Source organism: Bubalus kerabau, chromosome 5 (assembly GCF_029407905.1).
Source record: "Bubalus kerabau isolate K-KA32 ecotype Philippines breed swamp buffalo chromosome 5, PCC_UOA_SB_1v2, whole genome shotgun sequence".
In the NCBI taxonomy this organism is placed as follows: domain Eukaryota; kingdom Metazoa; phylum Chordata; class Mammalia; order Artiodactyla; family Bovidae; genus Bubalus; species Bubalus kerabau.
The window spans coordinates 132,646,027-132,672,739 of NC_073628.1; the positions used below are offsets into that span (position 1 = coordinate 132,646,027).

The 26,713-nt window shown below is 42.5% G+C and overlaps 1 protein-coding gene and 1 pseudogene across 2 annotated transcripts in view; one reads left to right on the plus strand and one right to left on the minus strand.

Moving 5' to 3' along the window:
• PTPRC (protein tyrosine phosphatase receptor type C) overlaps positions 1 to 26,713 on the plus strand; it is a 131,230-nt gene that overhangs the window by 92,274 nt on the left and 12,243 nt on the right. For both annotated transcript variants that reach the window (XM_055583149.1, XM_055583150.1), the window contains 11 exons: positions 8,289 to 8,397; positions 9,159 to 9,193; positions 14,769 to 14,878; positions 15,441 to 15,531; positions 15,624 to 15,700; positions 17,444 to 17,480; positions 17,578 to 17,675; positions 18,521 to 18,646; positions 21,766 to 21,923; positions 22,463 to 22,598; positions 24,522 to 24,671. In XM_055583149.1, coding sequence (XP_055439124.1) covers positions 8,289 to 8,397; positions 9,159 to 9,193; positions 14,769 to 14,878; positions 15,441 to 15,531; positions 15,624 to 15,700; positions 17,444 to 17,480; positions 17,578 to 17,675; positions 18,521 to 18,646; positions 21,766 to 21,923; positions 22,463 to 22,598; positions 24,522 to 24,671 — 1,127 coding nt within the window. The remainder of the gene's footprint in view (positions 1 to 8,288; positions 8,398 to 9,158; positions 9,194 to 14,768; positions 14,879 to 15,440; positions 15,532 to 15,623; positions 15,701 to 17,443; positions 17,481 to 17,577; positions 17,676 to 18,520; positions 18,647 to 21,765; positions 21,924 to 22,462; positions 22,599 to 24,521; positions 24,672 to 26,713) is intronic.
• On the minus strand, positions 458 to 1,067 carry LOC129653449 (glycine cleavage system H protein, mitochondrial-like; annotated as a pseudogene).

Below are 26,713 nucleotides of genomic sequence, written 5' to 3' on the forward strand. Positions count from 1 at the left end.
CCAGCATCAGGGTCTTTTCCAATGAGCCAGTTCTCTGCATCAGGTGGCCAAAGGATTGGAGTTTCAGCTTCAGCATCACTCTCTTCAATGAATACTCAGGACAGATCTCCTTTAGGATGGACTGGTTTGATCTCTTTGCAGTCCAAGGGACTCTCAGGAGTCTCCGCCAACACCACAGTTCAAAAGCATCAATTCTTTGGTGCTCAGCTTTCTTCACAGTCCAACTCTCCCATCCATACATGACCACTGGAAAAACCACAGCTTTGACTAGACGGACCTTTGTTGGCAAAGTAATGTCTCTGCTTTTTAATGTGCTATCTAGGTTGGTCATACCTTTTCTTCCAAGGAGTAAGCGTCTTTGAATTTCATGGCTACAGTCATTATCTGCAGTGATTTTGGAGCCCAAGAAAATAAAGTGTGTCTCTATTTCCACTGTTTCCCCATCTATTTGCCATAAAGTGATGCGACCAGATGCCATGATCTTAGTTTTCTGAATGTTGAGGGTTTTTTTGTTTGTTTGTTTCAAAGCAGTTTATTTAGGGGTTCCATTTTCACTCCTCAGTAGATTTTATGTATTTCTCATATGCTTCTTCCCTCGTTAGTTCATCTAGTTCTGAAGGGTTACTGAATGTCATCTTGATCAGCCAACCATCTTCGTAACAAGACTTGTTGACAAGTCCTGGATTTTCTGCTAGAGCTTTATTAATTTCAGCTACTTCTCCTGATACAGGAGAATAGAGTTCACTAGCAGCTTTCACACTTTCCAAAGCACCAAACTCCTCTTGTTCAACTTTGTCCCAACTTCAGGCAGACTACAGTAAACAACATCTCCCAAAGCTTCCTGTGCAAAATTGCTGATTCCCACTGTTCCAACACCAATTTCTGTTGTTACCCATTCGTGTTTTTCTGTGAATTTCCGCACCGACAGTAGAGCAGGGCCGGTGCGCAGCGCCCGGACGGCACCCACCCGCAGTCCCCAGGGCCGCGGCGAGCAGGGCTCGCCGGGTACTAGGTGGGCGCAGGCTGCCGACCGCGGCGCGCACGCTCCGCACCGCGCGCAGCGCCATGATCACACGGGTGCAGAGGGTCTCCGCGCGGCACCTAGAGCCCTCCGGTCCCGCCGGCGGGGGCGGGGCGGACGGGGCGGCCCCGGGCCGGAGCGAGCCTGAGCGAGCTGGCTGGACGGGGCGCGGGGGCGGGCTGAATGTTGAGTTTTAAGCCAACTTTTTCACTTTCCTCTTTCACACTTACCAAGACGCTCTTTAGTTCCTCTTCACTTTCTGCCATAAGGATGGTGTCATCTGCATATCTGAGGTTATTGATATTTCTCCCAGCAATCTTGATTTCAGCTTGTGCTTCATCCAGCCTAGCATTTCTCATGATGTACTCTGCACAGAAGTTAAATAAGCAGGGTGACAATATACAGTGTTGACTACTCCTTTTCCTATTTGGAACCAGTCTGTTGTTCCATGTCCAGTTCTAACCGTTGCTTCCTGACCTGCATACAGGTTTCTCAAGAGGCAGGTCAGGTGGTCTGGTATTCCCATCTCTTTCAGAATTTTCCACAGTTTATTGTGATCCACACAGTCAAAGGCTTTGGCATAGTTGATAAAGCAGAAGTAGATGTTTTTCTGGAACTCTCTTGCTTTTTCCATGATCTAGTAGATGTTGGCAACTTTATCTCTGGTTCCTCTGACTTTTCTAAAACCAGCTTGAACATCTGGAAATTCATGGTTCACGTACTGTTGAAGCCTTGCTTGGAGATTTTGAGCATTACTTTACTAGCGTGTGAGGTGAGTGCAATTGGGTGGTAGTTTGAGCATTCTTTGGCATTGCCTTTCTTTGGGACTGGAATGAAAACTGACCTTTTCCAGTCCTGTGGCCACTGCTGAGTTTTCCAAATTTGCTGGCATATTGAGTGCAGCACTTTCACAGCATCATCTTGTAGGATTTGAAATAGCTCCACTGGAATTCATCACCTCCACTAGCTTTGTTTGTAGTGATGCTTCCTAAGGCCCACTTGACTTCACATTCCAGGTTGTCTGGCTCTAGGAGTGATCACACCATCATGATTATCATGTCATTAAGATCTTTTTGTATAATTCTGTGTATTCTTGCCACCTCTTCGTAATATCTTCTGCTTCTGTTAGGTCCATACCATTTCTGTCCTTTAATGAGCCCATCTTTGCATGAAATGGTCCCTTGGTATCTCTAATTTTCTTGAAGAGATCTCTAGCCTTTCCAATTCCGTTGTTTTCCTCTATTTCTTTGCAATAATCACTGAGGAAGGATTTCTTTTCTCTCCTTGCTATTCTTTGGAACTCTGCATTCAAATGAGTGTATCTTTCTTTTTCTCCTTTGCTTTTCACTTCTCTTCTTTTCTCAGCTATTTGTAAGCCCTCCTCAGACAAGCATTTTACCTTTTTGCATTTCTTTTTCTTGGGGATGGTCTTGATCCCTGCCTCTTGTACAGTGTCACGAACCTCCATCCATAGTTCTTCAGGCACTCTGTCTATCAGATATAATCCCGTGAATCTATTTGTCACTTCCACTGTATAATCATAAGAGATTTGATTTAGGTCATACCTGAAGGGTCTAGTGGTTTTCCCTACTTTCTTCAGTTTAAGTCTGAATTTGGCAATAAGGAATTCATGATCTGAACCACAGTCAGCTCCTGGTCTTGTTTTGGCTGACTATATAGAGCTTCTCCATTTTTGGCTACAAAGAATATAATCAATCTGATTTCAGTATTGACCATCTGGTGATGTGCATGTGTAGAGTCTTCTCTAGTGTTGTTGCAATGGGGTGTTTGCTATGACCAGTGCACTCTCTTGGTAAAACTCTATTATCCTTTCTCCTGCTTCATTCTGTACTCCAAGGCCAAATTTGCCTGTTACTCCAGGTATTTCTTGACTTCCTACTTTTGCATTCCAGTCCCCTATAATGAAAAGGACATCTTTTTTGGGTGTTAGTTCTAGAAGTTCTTGTAGGTCTTCATAGAACCGTTCAACTTCAGCTTCTTCAGCATTACTGGTTGGGGCATAGACTTGGATTACTGTGATACTGAATAGTTTGCCTTGGAAATGAACAGAGATCATTGTCATTTTTGAGACTGCATCCAAGTATTGCATTTTGGACTCTTTTGTTGACAACTCTTTTGATTGCTACTCCATTTCTTCTAAGGGATTCTTGCCCACAGTAGTAGATATAATGGTCATCTGAGTTAAATTTATCCATTCCAGTTCATTTTAGTTCACTGATTCCTAAAATGTTGATGTTCACTCTTGCCATCTCCTGTTTGACCACTTCCAATTTGCCTTGATTCATGGACCTGACATTCCAGGTTCCTATGCAATATTGCTTTTTACAGCTTCAAACTTCCATCATCAGTCACATCCGCAGCTGGGCATTGTTTTTGCTTTGGCTCCATCCCTTCATTCTTTCTGGAGTTATTTCTCCACTGATCTCCAGTAGCATATTGGGCACCTACCCACCTGGGGAGTTCATCTTTCAGTGTCTTATCTTTTTGCCTTTTCACACTGTTCATGGGGTTCTCAAGGCAAGACTACTGAAATGGTTTTCCATTCCCTTCTCCAGTGGACCATGTTTTGTCAGAACTCTCCACCATGACCCATCTGTCTTGGGTGGCCCTACATGGCATGACTCATAGTTTCATTGAGTTAGACAAGGCTGTGGTTCATGTGATAAGATTGGTTAGTTTTCTGTGATTGTGGTTTTCAGTCTGCCCTTTGATGGAGAAGGATAAGAGGCTTATTGGAGCTTCCTGGTGGAGAGACTGACTGAGGGGGAAACTGGGTCTTGTTCTGATAGGTTGGACCATGCTCAGTAAATGTTTAATCCAATTTTCTATTGATGGGTAGGGCTGTGTTCCCTCTGTTATTTACCTGGGACTTATGTATGGATCCTGTGGTCATATATGGATGTGAGAGTTGGACTGTGAAGAAGGCTGAGCGCCGAAGAATTGATGCTTTTGAACTGTGGTGTTGGAGAAGACTCTTGAGAGTCCCTTGGACTGCAAGGAGATCCAACCAGTCCATTCTGAAGGAGATCAGCCCTGGGATTTCTTTGGAAGGAATGATGCTAAAGCTGAAACTCCAGTACTTTCGCCACCTCATGCGAAGAGTTGACTCACTGGAAAAGACTCTGATGCTGGGAGGGATTGGGGGCAGGAGGAGAAGGGGATGACAGAGGATGAGATGGCTGGATGGCATCACTGACTCAATGGATGTGAGTCTGAGTGAACTCTGGGAGTTGGTGATGAACAGGGAGGCCTGGCGTGCTATGATTCATGGGGTCGCAAAGAGTTGGACACGACTGAGCGACTGAACTGAGCTGAACTGAACTAACTATGGTGGAGGTAATGAAGACAGTGGCAACCTCCTTCCAAAAGTCCCATGCATGCACTGCTACATTCAGTGCCCCCAACCCTTGCCCCAGGCCACTGGCAACCTACGTCTCTGCTGGTGACTCCTGAACACTCACGGGCAAGTCTGGGTCAGTCTCTTGTGGGGTCACTGCTCCTTTCTCCTGGGTCCTGATGTGCATAAGGTTCTGTTTGTGCCCTCCCAGAGTCTGTTTATCGTCTGAGCCACCAGGGAAGTCAACATCGAAATCAGATTGATTATATTCTTTGAAGCCAAAGATGGAGAAGCTCTATGCAGTCCACAAAAACAAGACCAGGAGCTGACTATGACTCAGATCATGAACTCCTTGTTGCCAAATTCAGACTTAAATTGAAGAAAGTAGGGAAAACCACTAGACCATTCAGGTATGACCTAAATCAAATACCTTATGATTATACAGTGGAAGTGAGAAATAGATTCAAGGGACTAGATCTGATAGACAGAGTGCCTGATGAACTATGGATGGAGGTACATGACATTGTACAGGAGACAGGGACCAAGACCATCCCCGTGGAAAAGAAATGCCAAAAAGCAAAATGGCTGTCTTTTTGGACAGGAGGCCTTACAAATAGTTGTGAAAAGAAGAGAAGCAAAAAGCAAAGGAGAAAAGGAAAGATATAAGCATCTGAATGCAGAGTTCCAAAGAATAGCAAGGAGAGATAAGAAAGCCTTCCTCAGCGATCAATGCAAAGAAAAAGAGGAAAACAACAGAATGGGAAGGACTAGAGATCTCTTCAAGAAAATTACAGATACCAAGGGACCATTTCATGCAAAGATGGGCTCATTAAAGGACAGAAATGGTATGGACCTAACAGAAGCAGAAGATATTACGAAGAGGTGGCAAGAATACACAGAAGAACTGTACACAAAAGAGCTTCACGACACAGATAATCACGATGATGTGATCACTCACCTAGAGCCAGACATCCTGGAATGTGAAGTCAAGTGGGCCTTAGAAAGCATCACTACGAACAAAGCTAGTGGAGGTGATGGAATTCCAGTGGAGCTATTTCAAATCCTGAAAGATGATGCTGTGAAAGTGCTGCACTCAATATGCCAGCAAATTTGGAAAACTCAGAGGTGGCCACAGGACTGGAAAAGGTCAGTTTTCATTCCAGTCCCAAAGAAAGGCAATGCCAAAGAATGCTCAAACTACCACACAATTGCACTCATCTCACACGCTAGTAAAGTAATGCTCAAAATTCTCCAAGCCAGGCTTCAGCAGTACGTGAACCATGAACCTCCAGATGTTCAAGCTAGTTTTAGAAAAAGCAGAGGAACCAGAGGTCAAATTGCCAACATCTGCTGGATCATGGAAAAAGCAAGAGTGTTCCAGAAAAACATCTATTTCTGGTTTATTGACTATGCCAAGGCCTTTGACTGTGTGGATCACAATAAACTGTGGAAAATTCTGAAGGAGATAGAAATACCAGACCACCTGACCTTCCTCTTGAGAAACCTATATGCAGGTCAGGAAGCAACAGTTAGAATTGGACATGGAACAACAGACTGGTTCCAAATAGGAAAAGGAGTATGTCAAGGCTGTATATTGCCACCCTGCTTATTTAACTTATATGCAGAGTACATCATGAGAAACCCTGGGCTGGAAGAAGCACAAGCTGGAATCAAGATTGCCCAGAGAAATATCAATAATCTCACATATGCAGATGACACCAGCCTTATTGCAGAAAGTGAAGAGGAACTCAAAAGCCTCTTGATGAAAGTGAAAGAGAAGAGTGAAAAAGTTGGCTTAAAGCTCAACATTCAGAAAACGAAGATCATGGCATCTGGTCCCATCACTTTAGGGCAAATAGATGGGGAAACAGTGGAAACAGTGTCAGACTTTATATTTTGGGGCTGCAAAATCACTGCAGATGGTGACTGCAACCATGAAATTAAAAGACGCTTACTCCTTGGAAGGAAAGTTATGACCAACCTAGATAGCATATTCAAAAGCAGAGACATTACTTTGCTAACAAAGGTCCATCTAGTCAAGGCTATGGTTTTTCCAGTGGTCATGTATGCATGTGAGAGTTGGACTGTGAAGAAAGCTGAGCGCCAAAGAATTGATGCTTTTGAACTGTGGTGTTGGAGAAGACTCTTGAGAGTCCCTTGGGCTGCAGATCCAACCAGTCCATTCTAAAGGAGATCAGTCCTGGGTGTTCATTGGAAGGACTGATGCTGAAGCAGAAACTCCAATACTTTGGCCACCTCATGCGAAGAATTGACTCATTGCAAAAGACCCTGATGCTGGGAGGGATTGAGGGCAGGAGGAGAAGGGGATGACAGAGGATGAGATGGCTGGATGGCATCACCGACTCGATGGATATGAGTTTGAGTGAACTCCGGGAGTTGGTGATGGACAGGGAGGCCTGGCGTGCTGTGATTTCATGGGGTCGCAAAGAGTCGGACACGACTGAGCGGCTGAACTGAACTGAACTGAACTGAGAGTCTGTTTCCCCAGTCCTGTGTATGGTCTGGAGGCTCTATGGTGGGTAATGGCGACCTCCTCCAAGAGGGCTTATGCCATACCCAGGTCTGCTGCACCCAGAGCCCCTGCCTCTGCAGCAGTCCACTGCTGGTCCATCCCTCCTAGGAGGTCTTCAAACACAGCTCTGTCTCAGTCTCTGTGGAGTCTCTGAGTCCTAGTGTGCACAAGGTTTGTTTGAGCCCTCTGAGCATCACTGGTGGGAATGGGGTTTGATTCTAAATGCCATTTCGCCCCTCCTACCATCTTGCTGGGGCCTCTCTGCCCTTGGATGTGGGTTATCTCCTCACAGTTGTTCAGCGCTGTGCAGCCAACGCTCCAGTCTTCATCATCTTTCAACCTATGTCACTGTTCTCTTGTTTATAGTATATATTGTTAACTGTCTTTCCTCCCAGAATGTCAGTCCCACAAGTACAAGGATCTTTGTCTGTCTCGTTCTCTGAGAGATCTTAAATACTTAAATCAGTGACACACACTAAGACCCAATATATTTTGGGTGACTAGTGAATAATTAGCACTATGTCCCGACACTATGCTACATGGCTACTGTGGATCAAACTTAGCCTCTTTGCTAATTAGGGATGGAGATACAAGGATAATCAGGGCTGTGGCCAAGGTCCCAGTCAGGAAGTGGTGGATCTAAGCTGGGAACCCAAGAAGTCTGTATCCAGTACTGAGACCCTGATGTCTCCACATTATTTCACCGGACTTTCACTGTAGATGAACAGCATTACCTACTTGTTCAGCACAAGAGATATTTCCAATAAGCTCTCTTTTCTCTGCCCTTTCTCCAAGAAAGGATGTGATTTCACATTAAACCTTTGTGAAAATTCATGTCAGGAGAAGTCTAATATCAAGGTTAGAATAAAATAATTTTGTTTTGTGGTTAATTGATTTTATACCTCAATAAGCAGGTTTATCTCATGTAGGGCAGTGACCTTTCTGATCCCCTTAAGAAGCTAGCTAGTTCTGCATAGAAACTATAGGAGGTTATCTCTGAGAATCATAACTAGATTACCTATTTGATCCCTTTCTAATGGAGTGACCAAAAGAAAGATAATTAAATCTAAATGATAGTGTCTCATAAATGGACATTATTTAGTAGAAAGGTAGAGAATTGCTCTTCTATACTCTATTAATTCTTAAAATATGAAATATTTTATTGGTTCAGAACCAATAAATGGGCAAGATATGGGCAAGACTTTACAAAATCAGAAACATCCTGTCTTTGGTCTCATTCTAAAAATTATATTTTTTAAAAACTTCAAAAGAAATGAAAGTGTTTAAATGTAAGTACTTTAAAAGTGATTTCTCAAAGAATCCAGCAACGTATTTGACATAGTAAGCTCTCTTCCTGTGTTCTTTTTCATTTCTAGATAATGCTAAAGCACTCATCATATTTTTGGTATTTCTGATTATTGTGACATCAGTAGCCCTGCTCATTGTTCTCTATAAAATCTATGATCTGCATAAGAAAAGATCCAGGTAAGAGTTGATTTCAAAATGAAAAGATAATAATAATAGTTATAATGATGAAAGTCCCATTTATGAGGCCAACTTGGAACCAATTAAGTGGAATTCAGAGATGGAGAAGGAAATGGCAACCCACTCCAATGTTCTTGCCTGGAGAATCCCAGGGACAGGGGAGACTGGTGGGCTGCCGTCTCTGGGGTCACACAGAGTTGGACACGACTGAAGTGACTTAGCAGCAGCAGCAGCAGCAGCAGAGATGACAGTAAGAAGTCTAGGACATCACTAACCTTTGATGAAAGACTTTCCTATGGTCTTATGGGTTTATATTCAATGTTATTTTTTCTATGTTCACTAATAATGGGATAGATTTCCTTCAGTAATAACCAATGAAAAGAATGTGCCTGTTCTTTTTGTACAAAGTGGGTCATAGGTATCTGGAAGTGACAATGGAGAGAAATATATCGGGAAGCATATACATTCCTCTGGCCAGGAACAACTACACTTTATGAAAATCAAGAAGTTCCAAATTTAAAAAATGCGGTCACTTCTCTGAGACTGACCAACCTCCCATGGTTGGTTCCCCTCCCCACCTTTCTTCTCCTTCCCCCGCCGCCCCCCCCCCCCCCGTATGCCTTCTTACCCTGTCCCCTCTCCCTTTCATCCTCCCCATCTCTACTTCCTCCTTCCCTCAAGACATTCATTAAATATAAATCACTTGCCAACTGAATTCTGTTTCTTAAGAGTATGCAAACTTACATTTCTTATCTTTACAGCAATTTAGATGAGCAGCAGGAACTCGTTGAAAGGGGTAAGTGTGCACGTTTTTTTAACTGGCAAATATCTCCCTTGTTTTATATAATAATTCAACATTTTAAAAATCTAACCTTGACTTCCTCTGTGATAAAATTTAAATTCATTGATGTGTTTATTTAACCAGCAAGGATCTGTACCTTCTCAGAGTGTGCCTGAAACTATGGCAGTGACAGGTCACAGACTCTGCATTTAAAATTTTAGGGTCTAGATGCTTCTGAACTGTGGTGTTGAAGAAGGCTCTTGAGAGTCCCTTGGACTGCAGGGAGATCCAACCAGTCCATTCTGAAGGAGATCAGCCCTGGGATTTCTTTGGAAGGAATGATGCTAAAGCTGAAACTCCAGTACTTTCGCCACCTCATACGAAGGGTTGACTCACTGGAAAAGACCCTGATGCTGGGAGGGATTGGGGGCAGGAGGAGAAGGGGATGACAGAGGATGAGATGGCTGGATGGCATCACTGACTCGATGGACGTGAGTCTCAGTGAACTCCGGGAGTTGGTGATGGACAGGGAGGCCTGGCGTGCTATGATTCATGGGGTCGCAAAGAGTTGGACACGACTGAGCGACTGAACTGAGCTGAACTGAACTAACTATGGTGGAGGTAATGAAGACAGTGGCAACCTCCTTCCAAAAGTCCCATGCATGCACTGCTACATTCAGTGCCCCCAACCCTTGCCCCAGGCCACCGGCAACCCACGCCTCTGCTGGTGACTCCTGAACACTCACGGGCAAGTCTGGGTCAGTCTCTTGTGGGGTCACTGCTCCTTTCTCCTGGGTCCTGATGTGCATAAGGTTCTGTTTGTGCCCTCCCAGAGTCTGTTTATCGTCTGAGCCACCAGGGAAGTCAACATCGAAATCAGATTGATTATATTCTTTGAAGCCAAAGATGGAGAAGCTCTATGCAGTCCACAAAAACAAGACCAGGAGCTGACTATGACTCAGATCATGAACTCCTTGTTGCCAAATTCAGACTTAAATTGAAGAAAGTAGGGGAAACCACTAGACCATTCAGGTATGACCTAAATCAAATACCTTATGATTATACAGTGGAAGTGAGAAATAGATTCAAGGGACTAGATCTGATAGACAGAGTGCCTGATGAACTATGGATGGAGGTACATGACATTGTACAGGAGACAGGGACCAAGACCATCCCCGTGGAAAAGAAATGCCAAAAAGCAAAATGGCTGTCTTTTTGGACAGGAGGCCTTACAAATAGTTGTGAAAAGAAGAGAAGCAAAAAGCAAAGGAGAAAAGGAAAGATATAAGCATCTGAATGCAGAGTTCCAAAGAATAGCAAGGAGAGATAAGAAAGCCTTCCTCAGCGATCAATGCAAAGAAAAAGAGGAAAACAACAGAATGGGAAGGACTAGAGATCTCTTCAAGAAAATTACAGATACCAAGGGACCATTTCATGCAAAGATGGGCTCATTAAAGGACAGAAATGGTATGGACCTAACAGAAGCAGAAGATATTACGAAGAGGTGGCAAGAATACACAGAAGAACTGTACACAAAAGAGCTTCACGACACAGATAATCACGATGATGTGATCACTCACCTAGAGCCAGACATCCTGGAATGTGAAGTCAAGTGGGCCTTAGAAAGCATCACTACGAACAAAGCTAGTGGAGGTGATGGAATTCCAGTGGAGCTATTTCAAATCCTGAAAGATGATGCTGTGAAAGTGCTGCACTCAATATGCCAGCAAATTTGGAAAACTCAGAGGTGGCCACAGGACTGGAAAAGGTCAGTTTTCATTCCAGTCCCAAAGAAAGGCAATGCCAAAGAATGCTCAAACTACCACACAATTGCACTCATCTCACACGCTAGTAAAGTAATGCTCAAAATTCTCCAAGCCAGGCTTCAGCAGTACGTGAACCATGAACCTCCAGATGTTCAAGCTAGTTTTAGAAAAGGCAGAGGAACCAGAGGTCAAATTGCCAACATCCGCTGGATCATGGAAAAAGCAAGAGCGTTCCAGAAAAACATCTATTTCTGGTTTATTGACTATGCCAAGGCCTTTGACTGTGGATCACAATAAACTGTGGAAAATTCTGAAGGAGATAGAAATACCAGACCACCTGACCTTCCTCTTGAGAAACCTATATGCAGGTCAGGAAGCAACAGTTAGAATTGGACATGGAACAACAGACTGGTTCCAAATAGGAAAAGGAGTATGTCAAGGCTGTATATTGTCACCCTGCTTATTTAACTTATATGCAGAGTACATCATGAGAAACCCTGGGCTGGAAGAAGCACAAGCTGGAATCAAGATTGCCCAGAGAAATATCAATAATCTCAAATATGCAGATGACACCAGCCTTATTGCAGAAAGTGAAGAGGAACTAAAAAGCCTCTTGATGAAAGTGAAAGAGAAGAGTGAAAAAGTTGGCTTAAAGCTCAACATTCAGAAAACGAAGATCATAGCATCTGGTCCCATCACTTTAGGGCAAATAGATGGGGAAACAGTGGAAACAGTGTCAGACTTTATATTTTGGGGCTGCAAAATCACTGCAGATGGTGACTGCAACCATGAAATTAAAAGACGCTTACTCCTTGGAAGGAAAGTTATGACCAACCTAGATAGCATATTCAAAAGCAGAGACATTACTTTGCTAACAAAGGTCCATCTAGTCAAGGCTATGGTTTTTCCAGTGGTCATGTATGGATGTGAGAGTTGGACTGTGAAGAAAGCTGAGTGCCGAAGAATTGATGCTTTTGAACTGTGGTGTTAGAGAAGACTCTTGAGAGTCCCTTGGACTGCAAGGAGATCCAACCAGTCCATTCTAAAGGAGATCAGTCCTGGGTGTTCATTGGAAGGACTGATGCTGAAGCAGAAACTCTAATACTTTGGCCACCTCATGTGCAGAGTTGACTCATTGCAAAAGATCCTGATGCTGGGAGGGATTGAGGGCAAGAGGAGAAGAGGACGACAGAGGATGAGATGGCTGGATGGCATCACCGACTCGATGGATATGAGTTTGAGTGAACTCCGGGAGTTGGTGATGGACAGGGAGGCCTGGAGTGCTGTGATTCATGGGTTAACAAAGAGTTGGACAGGACTGAGCGACTGAACTGAACTGAACTGAGAGGAAGACAGACACAGACAACTATGACAGAATTTGCTAGGTGCCGTAGGCATGGGGTATATATGATGCTATAGAAAGACAGAAGATAGAAAGCTGTCTATGCAGAAGGCAAGAAGCTAGGTCTTCTAAGGTGGTGGGGAATCATTAGACCAACAAAGGAGTGTGATGGAAGAGCAGTTGGAAGGTCACACGGGCAGCGAGGTGGCAAGTGTGTCCACGTCCCCGCAAGGGTGGCACGGGGGCTGTTCCCACTAAAGGCACATTGACAGACATGACAAAAGATCGCGCCCTGACTTTGGAAATGAAAGCATATTTCATCTTTTCTCTCTCTCTTTTTTTTCAACTTTTACTGTACTTTTTTCAATTCTCTTTAAAAATGTGTTTTTTTATCCAGTAAAATGGGGATGGGGTTCAAGAAGTTGAAACTGTGTTTTTAATAAAGAAAATGATTTGGTTTTACATACTCAAGATTGGAAACATTTCAGCACTCCTCTCTTTGGTTTTAACTTTTCTTGGAAAGGGTCAAGGAGCATTTATCTCAGAGTTGCCACAGATTGCCCCTTGGAGTGGTTAGAACGTACCCAAATCCCATAAAACCCCCAAGGTGGCCCTAGGTCAGAATGAATGAATGCCGGGGAGCTCTAACCACCCAAAGGAACAGGTGTGCATGGGCCGTGTGATAGTTGTGATTGGATGGAGGATTTCCACAGTCAAAAAGCTAAATATAATCCTAGTGAACATTTTTTTCATCTAATAAATAGGGGGCATTAACATGGATACTGAAAGAGATGCTGCTGGATGTACATGGATAGGAGCAGGAGCATAACTTTCAACACGTGTGGCAGCTTATATTCTCTTAAGATTCTGAAACTGTTGTTTGTCAGTGTCCATATGCAGTTATAGCTCTTTACTTTAATATATTTTGTTCTTTAGTAAGTTATTTCGCAACTCTGGTATATAATGAGTTTCATATTCTGGTGGCGTAAAAAATGAATGCAATCTGTTTACAGTCAAGTATAGAGATTATCACATTAAGATGAGTCCCGGGTATCAGGGTAGTCATCAAATTCTCTTATTTATACGTTTACAATATTTCACAATAACTTAAAATAGATAAAATTTAAAAATACAATATAGGTAAGTATAGTTCAGTTCAGTTCAGTCGCTCAGTCATGTCCGACTCTTTTCGACCCCATGAATTGCAGCACTCCAGGCCTCCCTGTCCATCACCAACTCCTGGAGTTCACTCAAACTCACGTCCATTGAGTCGGTGATGCCATCCAGCCATCTCATCCTCTGTCGTCCCCTTCTCCTCCTGCCCCCAATCCCTCCCAGAATCAGAGTCTTTTCCAATGAGTCAACTCTTTGCATGAGGTGGCCAAAGTACTGGAGTTTCAGCTTTAGCATCATTCCTTCCAAGGAAATCTCAGGGCTGATCTCCTTTAGAATGGACTGGTTGGATCTCCTTGCAGTCCAAGGGACTCTCAAGAGTCTTTTCCAATACCACAGTTCAAAAGCATCAAATCTTTGGCGCTCAGCCTTCTTCACAGTCCAACTCTCACATCCATACATGACCACTGGAAATGCATATAATGGAACAAAGGAAATAGCCCTAGAAATCCTTATAGTGGTGATACTTGGCCTGAAATCTGTTAGTGCAGATAGACAGTGAGGAGGGGCATTCTCTGCAGAGAGAACAGTGTGAATGGAGGCGTGGGGAGAACCTCTGTGATGTACTTGGCAAATATTCGTGCCTAAGATATAGAACAAGAGTATAGGAAACTGTGGTTGAGATGAGTCATGTGAAATTACAAAAAGTGCTCGTGTGTCACATTAAACATCGAAACTTTAACCTGTAGACTGTGGAGCACAAACAGTAGTAGGAGCTTTTTTTGTCAGCAAGTGGAGTTGCACGCTCATGTTTGTGGATCAGAAGATGAATTTGTGGAGTTTAAAAAGTCAGTCAGGGTGGGTACAGACTGGAGGCAGGGAGAGGGGTCATCATGTGGATGAGGGGGTCCCATGAGGAGGGATCCCATGGTCATGGGCAGAAGGGGAGGTACACGGTGACCTGTTGGATGTAAGGACAGAGGGAGAAATCGTGGGTCACTTGGAAGTTTGCTTGTTAGCTGACTTTGGGAATGGTGTTCCTGTTTGCTGAGATTTGAGATGCTAGAATAAAGGGGAGATGACTTTGAACATCTTGAGTTTGGGGTCCTTCTGGAATAACTGGGTGGAATACCTGAGAGTCAGTGGGAAAGATTAATCCATAAAAGACCAGAAGAGTATTAGAGCCCTAAATTTAGATGTCATAGGTTTACAGGTGAATCTCTGTATGTGAGTGAGATGTTCCAGGTGGACTGTGTGTGAGAAGGAAAAAACGCTCAGGGCCTAACCCAAGATTTGCTTCTAATGAAATGTGTATGAACGTGGGAAAAAGAGATGTGATACTAGCCGTGAACCTTTAATGTGTTTAAAGATGATGAGAAGCAGCTGATGAACGTGGAGCCCATCCATGCAGATGTTTTGCTGGAGACTTACAAGCGGAAGATGGCTGACGAGGGGAGGCTCTTCCTGGCTGAATTTCAGGTGGGTGCTCCTCTTGCCATAGGACGAGAAAGTTCTCTTTGTCACCAACATGATCCGTCTTAAATGTGTTGTGTAGCTGTTGGCCTTGATAGTTTATCCCACATAATAGTGCAGCGGAGTCAAAGCAGCTATTATTACCAGGTATTTGCAGACCAGCAGAGAGATTCATGGTCATAACACTAGTCAACATTTCAAGATAATGCTGCTTCAGTGAATGAGTACTAGTTACAAAGTCATGTCCAGAAACACATTTGGCTGATGTGTCCTTGTGCTCTAGATAATTATCCAAGTGTGCTTTTCAATGAATTTGAAAGTGGCAGAGCAATTACTGCTAAATTTGCTCTCATGGGATTTATTCTCCAAGTAGTCCATCATTCATTTTCTTAAAGAGGACTTTTTGCATAATTCCTAATAACGTTCATTTCAATTACCATATGCAGCTTGTTCAACAGGGTAAAGGAAATACGCACCAGGATGTCTCATTTGTTCAGAACGATAAGTGGTGAGGGGAAGTGGTTTTTCTACAATCTGCTCTGACCCAAAGGATCTTTGTGTCTTTCAGAGCATTCCACGGGTATTCAGCAAGTTTTCCATCAAGGATGCCCGAAAATCCTTTAACCAGAACAAAAATCGCTATGTTGATATCCTTCCCTGTAAGTTGTTCATTGAGAATTGGATTCCCATACATTGAGGCTACTTGATTACTCATTATTTCACTTATTTAATATTTCTTTTCATTGAGCAGATGACTACAACCGTGTTGAACTCTCTGACATAAATGGAGATGCAGGATCAAACTATATAAATGCCAGCTATATTGATGTGAGTAAAAAATGCCTCATGGCGAGGTTTTACAGTTTCACCATTCTGTCACTGACCATTTTCACTTTTCTTGTGTCTATATATTCTATTCAGCTCCATCTTTGTCATGGCAATTTTTATGTTTTTAAAGAGTTTATTGCATTGTAGTTGATTAACAATGCTGTGTTAGTTTCAGGGCTACAGCAAAGGGAGTCAGTTATACATATACATATGTCCACTCATGGCAAGTTTTTAGAAATATTATTTGAAATCATTTGAAGGAAGCCCATCAATGTCACTGGTATAAACAACATCATCACTAATATTTGCAAGGACAGTTATTTATTATTTACTATCACTGCTAGGTAATATAGGATTTTTGTCTCCCAACAAAATGATAATAAGAATTAAAATACTCTGGTGCCTGTCCTGTGTTGTATATTACCTAAATTATCTATATGTGTATTTCTCATAAGAGCCCTGCCTTTGCACCTCACCATAGACATGAGAACTGGAAGCCACTGGTTAATTTGTTACTTTGCCCTTGTTCAGTTGATAAATGTCTGAGGATATTGTACATGGTTAATTTATCCAAAATATTGTAAAATTGTATTTATTATACCATTGCTAATGAAGTAATGCATCACACAAAATTAAAAAAAATAAGCAGTATGAAAATACAGAGAAGCTATTACGGAATATATAGCATGACCTTATTGGTTGTTATATATAGTAATGTATATATGTTAATACTAAACTTCAGTTTTTATCATAGATTATTCTTGAATCTGCCTGCAGCAGAGGAGACCTGGGTTCTATCCCCGGTTGGGAAGATCCTCTGGAGAAGGGAATGGCCACCCACTCCAGTATTCTTGCCTGGAGAATCCCATGGACAGAGGAGCCCGGCGGGCTACAGTCTATGGGGTCACAAGAGTGGGACACGACTTAGTTACTAAACCACCACATCATGTTTCCTCTTTATCCACTGAGAGTTTCTTTATACATAAACCAGGAAACAGCAATATTTGTTACCCCCACTTATCCAAAAATGTTACCATGATATTCACACTGTTCTGTATGATGTTTAATTTACCTGAAATATATATCTCGGATACAAAAAATGTCACTCTATGAAAGCAGAGATTGGCAGGCTTCTCTGTAAGGGGCCAGGTAGCAACTCTGGGGGGTTGACAGGATACACCACCTCTGTCACAGCTACTCAGCTCTGAAGCCCATGGCCACACTTCTATAGATAATACATGATGTGGCTGATACGAGGCCATCCGTGGTATATCCCAGCACTAGATAAAAGGTAGAAGTTTGAGGCTAACCTCAGGATGAGTTATTGAAAGAAATTGAGTAAAAATCCCCAAAGTTACTCTATGGCTGGTAAGGAGGATTAAATTGTGGCAGATAGTGCTTTAAAGCTTGACAGGATATAAAATGTAGGAATGCCTGATTACTCTTATAAATTGCTGCACCGTCCCAGATGGAGCTAAAACCTACATACTTTTCAGCTTTCTTTAGGGTATATCACAAAGACACATGAAGTCATGGATATTGTTTGTAAATGTTAATATGTTTGGCACAGTTAAATGACTGATCATGAGTTAATAAACTCATCCTTATAATTTGAAACTGCTCAGGAAGATACACACCCAAGAAATGACTGATTTGAAGTAACTTCCTTACTTCACACTTTTGCATGTAAATGAATAATTGAACGTTCAGTAAATGATATTTCTTTTTGTCTGTCTTGGACAGGGTTTCAAAGAACCCAGGAAATATATTGCAGCACAAGGTAATTTCTCTGGTAGTCTGATATTCTTTTTGAAAAATTGCTTTTTAGCACTTTAAAAAGGGTATTTCTTACCAGTTTTTATTTGTTTACCCCCTAGGTCCCAGGGATGAGACTGTTGATGATTTCTGGAGGATGATCTGGGAGCAGAAAGCCACGGTTATTGTCATGGTCACTCGATGTGAGGAAGGGAACAAGGTAGGAACCCAGAAGGTTCTCAGGGTGAAGGTCTAGGACTCACAGGTGGAGGCTGGATGTTAGGAAAAGAGAGGCTGGATTGCATTTCAAAAAGTCACATCCGTATGTGCTTGATGACAAAACAGTTCTCTTTGAACATTTGATTTAAATTTTCATACCTATAGAAGGATAAATATGTGCATATATAAATATACGTCCCTGGAGAAGGAAATGGCAACCCACTCCAGTATTCTTGCCTGGAAAATTCCATGGACAGAGGAGCCTGGCGGATTGCAGCCCATGGGGTCACAAAAGAGTCGGGCACGACTTCACAACTGAGCATACAGATCTATGTATTTAAGAAAAAATTTAAATGTTTCTGCTTAATTGCTGGACTCCTATGGGATTCCTATTTTGTTACAGTCTTATTTTAAGTTCAGTACACTTCTGTGAGCTGGTTTCACAAGTACTTGTGACTACTTGAAACACATTGACCTTCATGCTGACCTTGGGCAGATAGATGGTAATTTATGTAACGTGACTTTAGGAAACCTGAAAACCTCTGCATGCCCCAGCCTGAAATTAACCACATGCAACCACATAATCTCTTGCTCACCACCAAGCACATCCCCATTTAATACTCAGCTAAGCCTGGGAAGATCATCTGCTGGGTAGAATGAAGGAAATCCTTCTGGGCACTTCTTGGGAAATGGAATACTTTTCAAGCATCCCAGTGAAATGGAATAGAAACATGTTTTGAGACATTCAAAGAACACATTTCTTGTTTGTTTTGTTTTACAAAGAGTGTTTAATGAACAGTTCATTTAAATGAAAAACTTAAATGCTTAATGGTTTTTTAAACATAGAACAAGTGTGCAGAGTACTGGCCATCAATGGACGAGGGCAGCCGGGTTTATGGAGATGTGGTTGTGGAGATCAACGAGCACAAAAGATGCCCAGATTACATCATTCAGAAGCTGACTGTTGGAAACGTGAGTTTGGTTTTGATAGAATTTTAATTTTCGTACAGTTAGCCTAAAATGTGACTATGAAATAGTCAATGTGAGACATTGAAATATACCTGGAAATTTTATTTTTAATGAACTATGTGGGGCAAGAGTTGCTTAAAACAATAAGCCACCAAGGTCAAGTAAGTCACAGTGAAGATGATCTTTGTCCACATCGCATTCAAAGTGTTTATAACATTGTGACCCTTGAAGTAGAAAGAACTCATTAATTGTGTTAAATGAATGACTGAATTATTGAATGAGTGACAAAAATGGTCCTTAGTCTCAATAGGTTTATTACCATTATGGAAAGAATATTTATACAATGGCATAGAGACTACTATAAGAAGTCTAAAGTTCTAACTCTGTAGGAGAGATAAAATGTTTAGGTCAGAAAAAAAAATTGTCAGTGTGGCCTGTTAAAATGGTGGTCTTCCCATATATTATTATATGATTCTGCTCATATGAAAAGTCTAGAATAGTCACACAGAGACAGAAGGTTGGTTAGTGATTGTTTGGTATGGAGGTGGGTGAGGCAAGAATAAAGCTGACTGCTAATCTGTACGGGGTTTTTTGGAGGGTCATGAAAATACCCTATAATTAGTGGTAATGACTTCACAACTCTGAATATAATTAAAACTTTTACTCTTTAAAGGAATGTGAAAATATCTTAATAAAGGTATTAAAAATGGAGGTCCTTATACTGAGATTCAATCCCTGGGTTGGGAAGGTCCCCTGGAGAAGGGAATGGCAACCCACTCCAGTATTCTTGCCTGGAAAATCCCATGGACAGAGGAGCCTGGCAGGCTGCCGTCCATTGGGGCGCAAAGAGTCAGACACGACTGAGCGACTAACACACACACATACACACATAGATAATTTTGATAGTTTCTCTCCATTCCATTTATTGGAAGTTTTCTCAGTAATCTGAATTGTATTTCCATATGATCCAGATACATTTTGTGCAGGGGAAAAAAATATACCAGTTGGCTATTTCTCCTTGGCCTTCTAAACTCTTAACGGCATCACTAACAACTAGTAAGGTAATGCTCAGAATTCTCCAAGCCAGGCTTCAGCAGTACGTGAACCGTGAACCTCCAGGTGTGCAAGCTGGTGTTAGAAAAGGCAGAGGAACCAGAGGTCAAATTGCCAACATCTGCTGGATCATCAAAAAAGCAAGAGAGTTCCAGAAAAACATCTATTTCTGCTTTATTGACTATGCCAAAGCCTTTGACTGTGTGGATCACAATCAACTGTGGAAAATTCTTCAAGAGATGGGACTACCAGACCACCTGACCTGCCTCTCCAGAAACCTATATGCAGGTCAGGAAGCAACAGTTAGAACTGGACATGGAACAACAGACTGGTTCCAAATAGGAAAAGGAGTACATCAAGGCTGTATATTGTCACCTTGCTTATTTAACTTATATGCAGAGTACATCATGAGAAACGCTGGGCTGGAAGAAGCACAAGCTGTAATCAAGATTGCCGGGAGAAATATCAATAACCTCAGATATGCAGATGACACCACCCTTATGGCAGAAAGTGAAGAACTAAAGAGCCTCTTGATGAAAGTGAAAGAGGAGAGTGAAAAAGTTGGCTTAAAGCTCAACATTGAGAAAACTAAGATCATGGCATCTGGTCCCATCACTTCTTGGCAAATAGATGGGGAAACAGTGGAAACAGTGTCAGACTTTATTTTTGGGGGCTCCAAAATCACTGCAGATGGTGACTGCAGCCATGAAATTAAAAGATGCTTACTCCTTGGAAGGAAAGTTATGACCAACCTAGACAGCATATTCAAAAGCAGAGACATTGTTTTACTAACAAAGGTCCGTCTAGTCAAGGCTATGGTTTTTCCAGTGGTCATGTATGGATGTGAGAGTTGGACTGTGAAGAAAGCTGAGCACCGAAGAATTGATGCTTTTGAACTGTGGTGTTGGAGAAGACTCTTGAGAGTCCCTTGGACTGCAAGGAGATCCAACCAGTCCATTCTAAAGGAGATCAGTCCTGGGTGTTCATTGGAAGGACTGATGCTGAAGCAGAAACTCCAAAACTTTGGCCACCTCATGCGAAGAGTTGACTCATTGGAAAAGACTCTGATGCTGGGAGGGATTGGGGGCAGGAGGAGAAGGGGACGACAGAGGATGAGATGGTTGGATGGCATCACCAACGCGATGGACATGAGTTTGAGTGATCTCCGGGAGCTGGTGATGGACTGGGAGGCCTGGTGTGCTGTGATTCATGGGGTTGCAAAGAGTTGGACACGACTGAGCGACTGAACTGAACTGAACTGAACAGCTAACAACTATGACCTTGGAGGGCTGTGAAACCAGTGGTCCATGGCTGAATATATGATACACTGGAGCCAGGAAGGACCAGTCATAGATTGGGGTGATGTGTAGAGGCCGACGCCAATCTGGTTACATTGATTAGTCTGACATTACTCTTCTTCATTAACTCAGTTACTTCTGATCTGAAAATGACAACCAACCAAGCTGGTAGTTCCTCTTCATACTTGGTTAGAGATTATGAATTATGTGTCTTCTAATGCTTGCCTTGAAATTGGGACGAACATGAGCTGTAATCTGGAGCTGACTTTCCCCAATTCTCTCTCTACTGTCTGAACTGACATTTCTAATATGAGAAATACAGCATTAGTCAAATAATTAATCAGACTTTCTTCCTGTGATGATAGTCCTGTCTGCCTACCCAAGAAGAAGTATTTCAAACCATTGTGAGAGTAGCTTTTACTTTATTTCTTTTCAGTCCCATCCACCAGCCCCTGGTTTTATGTGTGTGTTCTTGTGTTTTTACTGTTTGTTTGTTTTTGGCTTGGCAGCATGAAAGTTCCTAGCAGTTTCAGCCACACTTGTCATACATTACTTACCTTCCTGGTAAGTAATTGCTTACCGGTTAGTGCATGCCATCCCTGCATGATGTCTCAATTCCTAGTTATTCACTGGAGAGGAAAATGCAATCATGAATGGAAAAAAAAAAAACTCGCATGAGAAGTGTTGTGCACTGGCCCTCCCTTCCACCTATTTACTTTCCATAGTTTAAAAAATACATATCATCTAAAAGAAATATTATCTCCCAACCAGAGAAAAGAAAAGGCAAGTGGAAGAGCAGTGACTCACATCCAGTTCACCAGCTGGCCGGACCACGGGGTCCCCGAAGACCCTCACCTGCTCCTCAAGCTACGCAGGAGGGTAAACGCTTTCAGCAACTTCTTCAGTGGCCCCATCGTGGTGCACTGCAGGTACGTGAAGACCACCCCCGACAGCACCGGGGCTGTTCACACCTGCGCCCGTGGGGCTGTCGGGGCCACGCTCCCCTTCAGCAGCTGTTGCTTCTAGAAAGTCTGTGAGAAGAAAGTTGCAGTGTTTCCCCTGCTTAACCTTTCTGGGCTTTTTTTTTTTAATTCATTTTTTTTATTGAAGGATGATTGATTTACAGAATTTTGCTGTTTTCTGTCAAACCTCAACACAAATACCGTATTCTAACACATATATATGGGATCTAGAAAAGTGGTACTGAGGATTTATTTACAGGGTAACAGTGGAGAAACAGAGAGAACAGACTCATGGACATGGGGAGGGGGAGGAAAGGGAGAGATGTAAGGAAAGAGTAACGTGGAAACTTACATTACCATATGCAAAATAGGCAAGGGGAATTTGCCCTGTGGCTCAGGACACTCTAACACGGGCTCTGGATCAGCCTAGGGGGTGGGGTGGGCAGGGAGGTGGGAGGCGCTCTGGGCCTTTCTGCTCATCGTCCTGCCTTCGTGTGCTTTGCCAGCGCTGGCGTTGGGCGCACAGGCACCTACATCGGCATCGACGCCATGCTGGAAGGCCTGGAGGCGGAGAACAAGGTGGACGTCTACGGCTACGTCGTCAAGCTCCGGCGGCAGAGGTGCCTGATGGTGCAGGTCGAGGTGTGTTCCGGGCACGCTCCTCACTTTCCGCTCCCGCTCCTCACTTTCCGCTCCCGGCTTAGACCTTTTTCCATGGTGGGAGGAGTAACCTTAAAGGAATCCAAACTGTTCTCAAACAGCTTCTTTCTGTTTGCTGAAAACTCAAGCACCGATGACAGTTAGAAGCATTTTGCATTGGTGGCTGAGAGCACTTGTGGAATAAGGATGACTATAAAGTATATGTTAAAAAATAATGAAATACCATTTACACATACGAGGTTGGGAAACAAAAATGCCAAAACCAAGTTTGTCAGCATTTCATAAAATTAAAACTAGGAAGACCTAATAGTACAGTACAGTGGTTAAGAGTCTAGTTTGGGGGACTAGATTTAGAAGTTTCAAATAGTGATAGTTATTCTTAATACCATGCACTCTTCAACCAGTTTTTAAAGTTCTTGTGCTTCAGTGAAGTCATCCAAATGGAGATGATAAGAGTATTTACCTTAGAGTTAAGACACAAAAGGTCATCCAAGTAAAGCACTTACACAAATCCCCGGAACATAGACATAGTCAGTAATTGTAATCGATAAATATTGTTATCGAGAATGTCTGCACTTGACCCAGAAATTCCATACACTGTATGTACCCAAAAGAAGCATTTCCAAATCTGCACGACTAGACACACAGTCAGGAGTGCTCACTGAATTCAGCATTGCTAGGATAACAAAAAATGGAAACCTTTAAATACACAGCAGCATGGGAATAGGCCAGCAGAACGTGGGCGGGTGGACTCTGGACACCGTGTTCCGCTGCACTTGGCAGGTTAACGGGTCTGTAGCTCTCAGTGTGGGCAGGTGCTCAGGTGAGAGCAGTGAGCAAATACAGTCCCCAGATGAAACAGGTACAGCACTATGTATGCAGCTGTTAAGAAAGGACACAGGAATACGGTGTTTATAAATACATACATGTTATTGTAGGGGTCTTAACATGGATCGTGCACCAGAAAAAAAGGAACTGTTTCCTGTGGAAAAATAACATAGAATGGAAGGATACAGTCAAACTAGAGGTGGTGTTAAAGAATCTTGAACTTTATCAGAAATATGTCATTTGTTTAAAAACAGTAAATTCAAATATGATAAAAGTTTAAGAATAGTGAACTCTGGATTTGGTATTTTATGCTTTCTCGTATGTGTGTTAGTTGCTCAGTCATGTCCAGCTCTTTGTGACCCCATGGACTGTAGCCTGTCAGGCTCCGCTGTCCATGGGATTCTCTGGGCAAGAATACTGGAGTGGGTTGCCATTCCTTTCTCCAGGGGATCTTCCTAACTCAGTGATTGAACCTGGGTCTCCTGCATTGCAGGCGGATTCTTTACCGTCTAAGCCACCAGGGAAGCCCCAAGAATACTAGAGTGGGTAGCCATTCCCTTCTCTGCAGGATCTACCCAACCTAGGGATTGAGCCTGGGTCTCCCACAAATCAGGCAGATTCTTTCGTATAATCTCTATTTTAAAAAGTGCTAGAAAACTTTTAAAAAATGTGTTCTATGGAACATCAACTTGCTTTTTTTTCCTCTCAGATACAGTGTGGAACTTTATAGTTTTATATCTTAGTATTTTAACTGACTAACTCAACACTAGTCCCAGGAGGAAGTAACAGATAGTGTTTTTTAACTGTTAGGAATAAAATAAAAGCTATAAGATGCCTAATCTATTTGTGAAGCTATTTTTTTTTTCCTGGCAAAATAATCCGAGATGGAATTTACTCATTTCCCGGAGAACTATGAGTGCCAACTTCCAGATTATTTAAATGTGGCAGATACCAGTGTTCTCTTCCATACATTGTCTCCAGATGAACCAAATGTGGGGGATGTGTACTTTATTTAAATGTGATTCATAGGACTGTAAATGATAAATTAACTGTCTCTGTCCTTCCTTGAAATGACAGGCACAGTACATCTTGATTCACCAGGCCTTGGTGGAGTACAATCAGTTTGGGGAGACAGAAGTGAGCCTGTCTGAGTTACACCCATACCTGTCTAACATGAAGAAAAGAGACCCGCCCAGTGATCCCTCCCCACTGGAGGCTGAGTTCCAGGTAACAGCAGCCACCTGAACCTCTGTCTGCTTCCCAGGCTGTCCTGTGTACATGGGCTGGCTCTTGTATTTGGGCTTTGCCATAGTTTAAGAGAAGTGCCTGAAAGCACAAAACTATTATGTAGGAAACTTGTTTAAATCTAGACATCTGACTCTGTGGCCAACATGTTAACCATTCCTCATTAACCTGGTGTAAAATAAAGTGTCAAAATAATAGTATAGAACCACAAAATCGGCCCGCCAAAGGCAGCGTAACATCTCACCTTTAACAACTGCATCTGGTTTTGGTTTGTAAAGGAAATAATTATAGGAGTTTATGACGACTTAGGAACGGGAACTGGCTGGAGCCGGTAGACAGAAACTGAAGGGTAAATACGTGTGTCCTAACCTATTTATTGGGCAATTACTCTAAAACTACCCTAGGACGTGGCTCACCCATTTCAGAGAGTTGGTGTAGCTATCTCCAGGTTGTTCAGCCGTCACAAAGGTTTTTTTACCTTTCTCTTTCACTTGTAATTTTCAGTTTATCGAATCTGTGTGTGAACTACCAAACTGGTCAATTCAGATGTTATCACAACAAGACCAGGAACGTGCTTTTAATCAGATGCAGAGTCATTTAATGGTTTGGATCAGAGTGGGACTGGGGTAGGACTTGAGATAGTCACCAAGTAACATGATCCAACCTGAAGACTGTACTATGATGGAAAAACCAGCAGACTACCAGCTTGGTCTTCAGTAAGGGGTGTTTTCTTATTCTTGCTCTTTCTACTGCATTTAATTCACTAACTCTGCTATACTCCATATACACAGACACTGTTTGAAATAAAAATTCATATGTAAAGTCACTAAAAGAAAGGGTAGATTCTTTGAGCAAATATGATTGAGCCTGTGCTTCTAAGCACAAGAGTCAAAGTGATTTGTGTGTGGAAGTGGCTAGTGAGTGTGATCCACACAGGTGGTAACCATAGCTCTGATAGAAACGGTGAAATTATTCCAGCTAAGCAGAAAGGGAGGCAGAAAATGAGGGTAGAGATGGAGGTTGGCTGGTGGATTAGTGATGGGACATTGAGGCAGTTCCTGTCTAATTGCCTCGTCTTTCTTAAGAGCATATGAAGTCAGATCCTTGGCTGAGAGTTTGGGGGTGGGGCAGAAGTGAGTGGCAAAGAAGAGTTCATGCTCAAGAAAGAGAAAATGATTTGAAATAGTTCTATCAGAGAAGGAAAGCAGTCTCCCAGGTGAAGGGAGTGCGGTGGCCAGAAATGACTGTTGGATCTTTCGAAATTTATGGTCATGGATTTTCCAAGAGAGTCAGCCAGTTGTTTTTTTGTTTTTGTTTCCTGCAGTAACGTTGAGGTTAGAGGCTGTGTGCAGTTGGGGTAACCACATCTAGGATATTTTAAAGTGACCAATCGAAAGTTGGGAGGTGAAGGGGCTGAGGGTGCTTGCAGGTGAATAATTCAGGGTAGTCAGTAAAGAGCGTGTGAGCCACAGAAAGACATGCGGTACAATGAGAAAGTCATAAAAGCAGTATGTTAAAGGTTTTGATAGGATTGCAGATTACTGAATTGGAGGTGCTAGAATAAATGGCTGGGAACAATGGAGGCAACTTTCCATAGCAGGTATGGTGGAAATCATAACTTCTAAAGTGATGCAATTTTTGGAATGAAACCTATCTACAAAAGTGGAGAGGAGACTGTGGATGGCTGAAGATTGGAGGAAAATTATAGGAGGTGAAGACATGAGTGTGGTTTGGAACAAAGTGCTGTATTGACTTTGAAAGAAGACACCATAGTTTTTCTAAATGTGTTCATAATATATATACATGCGTATATACATGTGCACACACATATCTGTATTGATGTTGTTGTCCAGTCTCTCAGTCATGTCCAGCTCTTTGTACCTCTGTGGACTGTAGCATACCAGGCTTCTCTGACCTTTACCAACTCTCATAGCTTGCCCAAACTCATGTCCATTAGTTGGTGATGCCATCCAACCATCTCATCCTCTGTCGTCCCCTTCTCCTCCTGCCCTCAATCTTTCCCA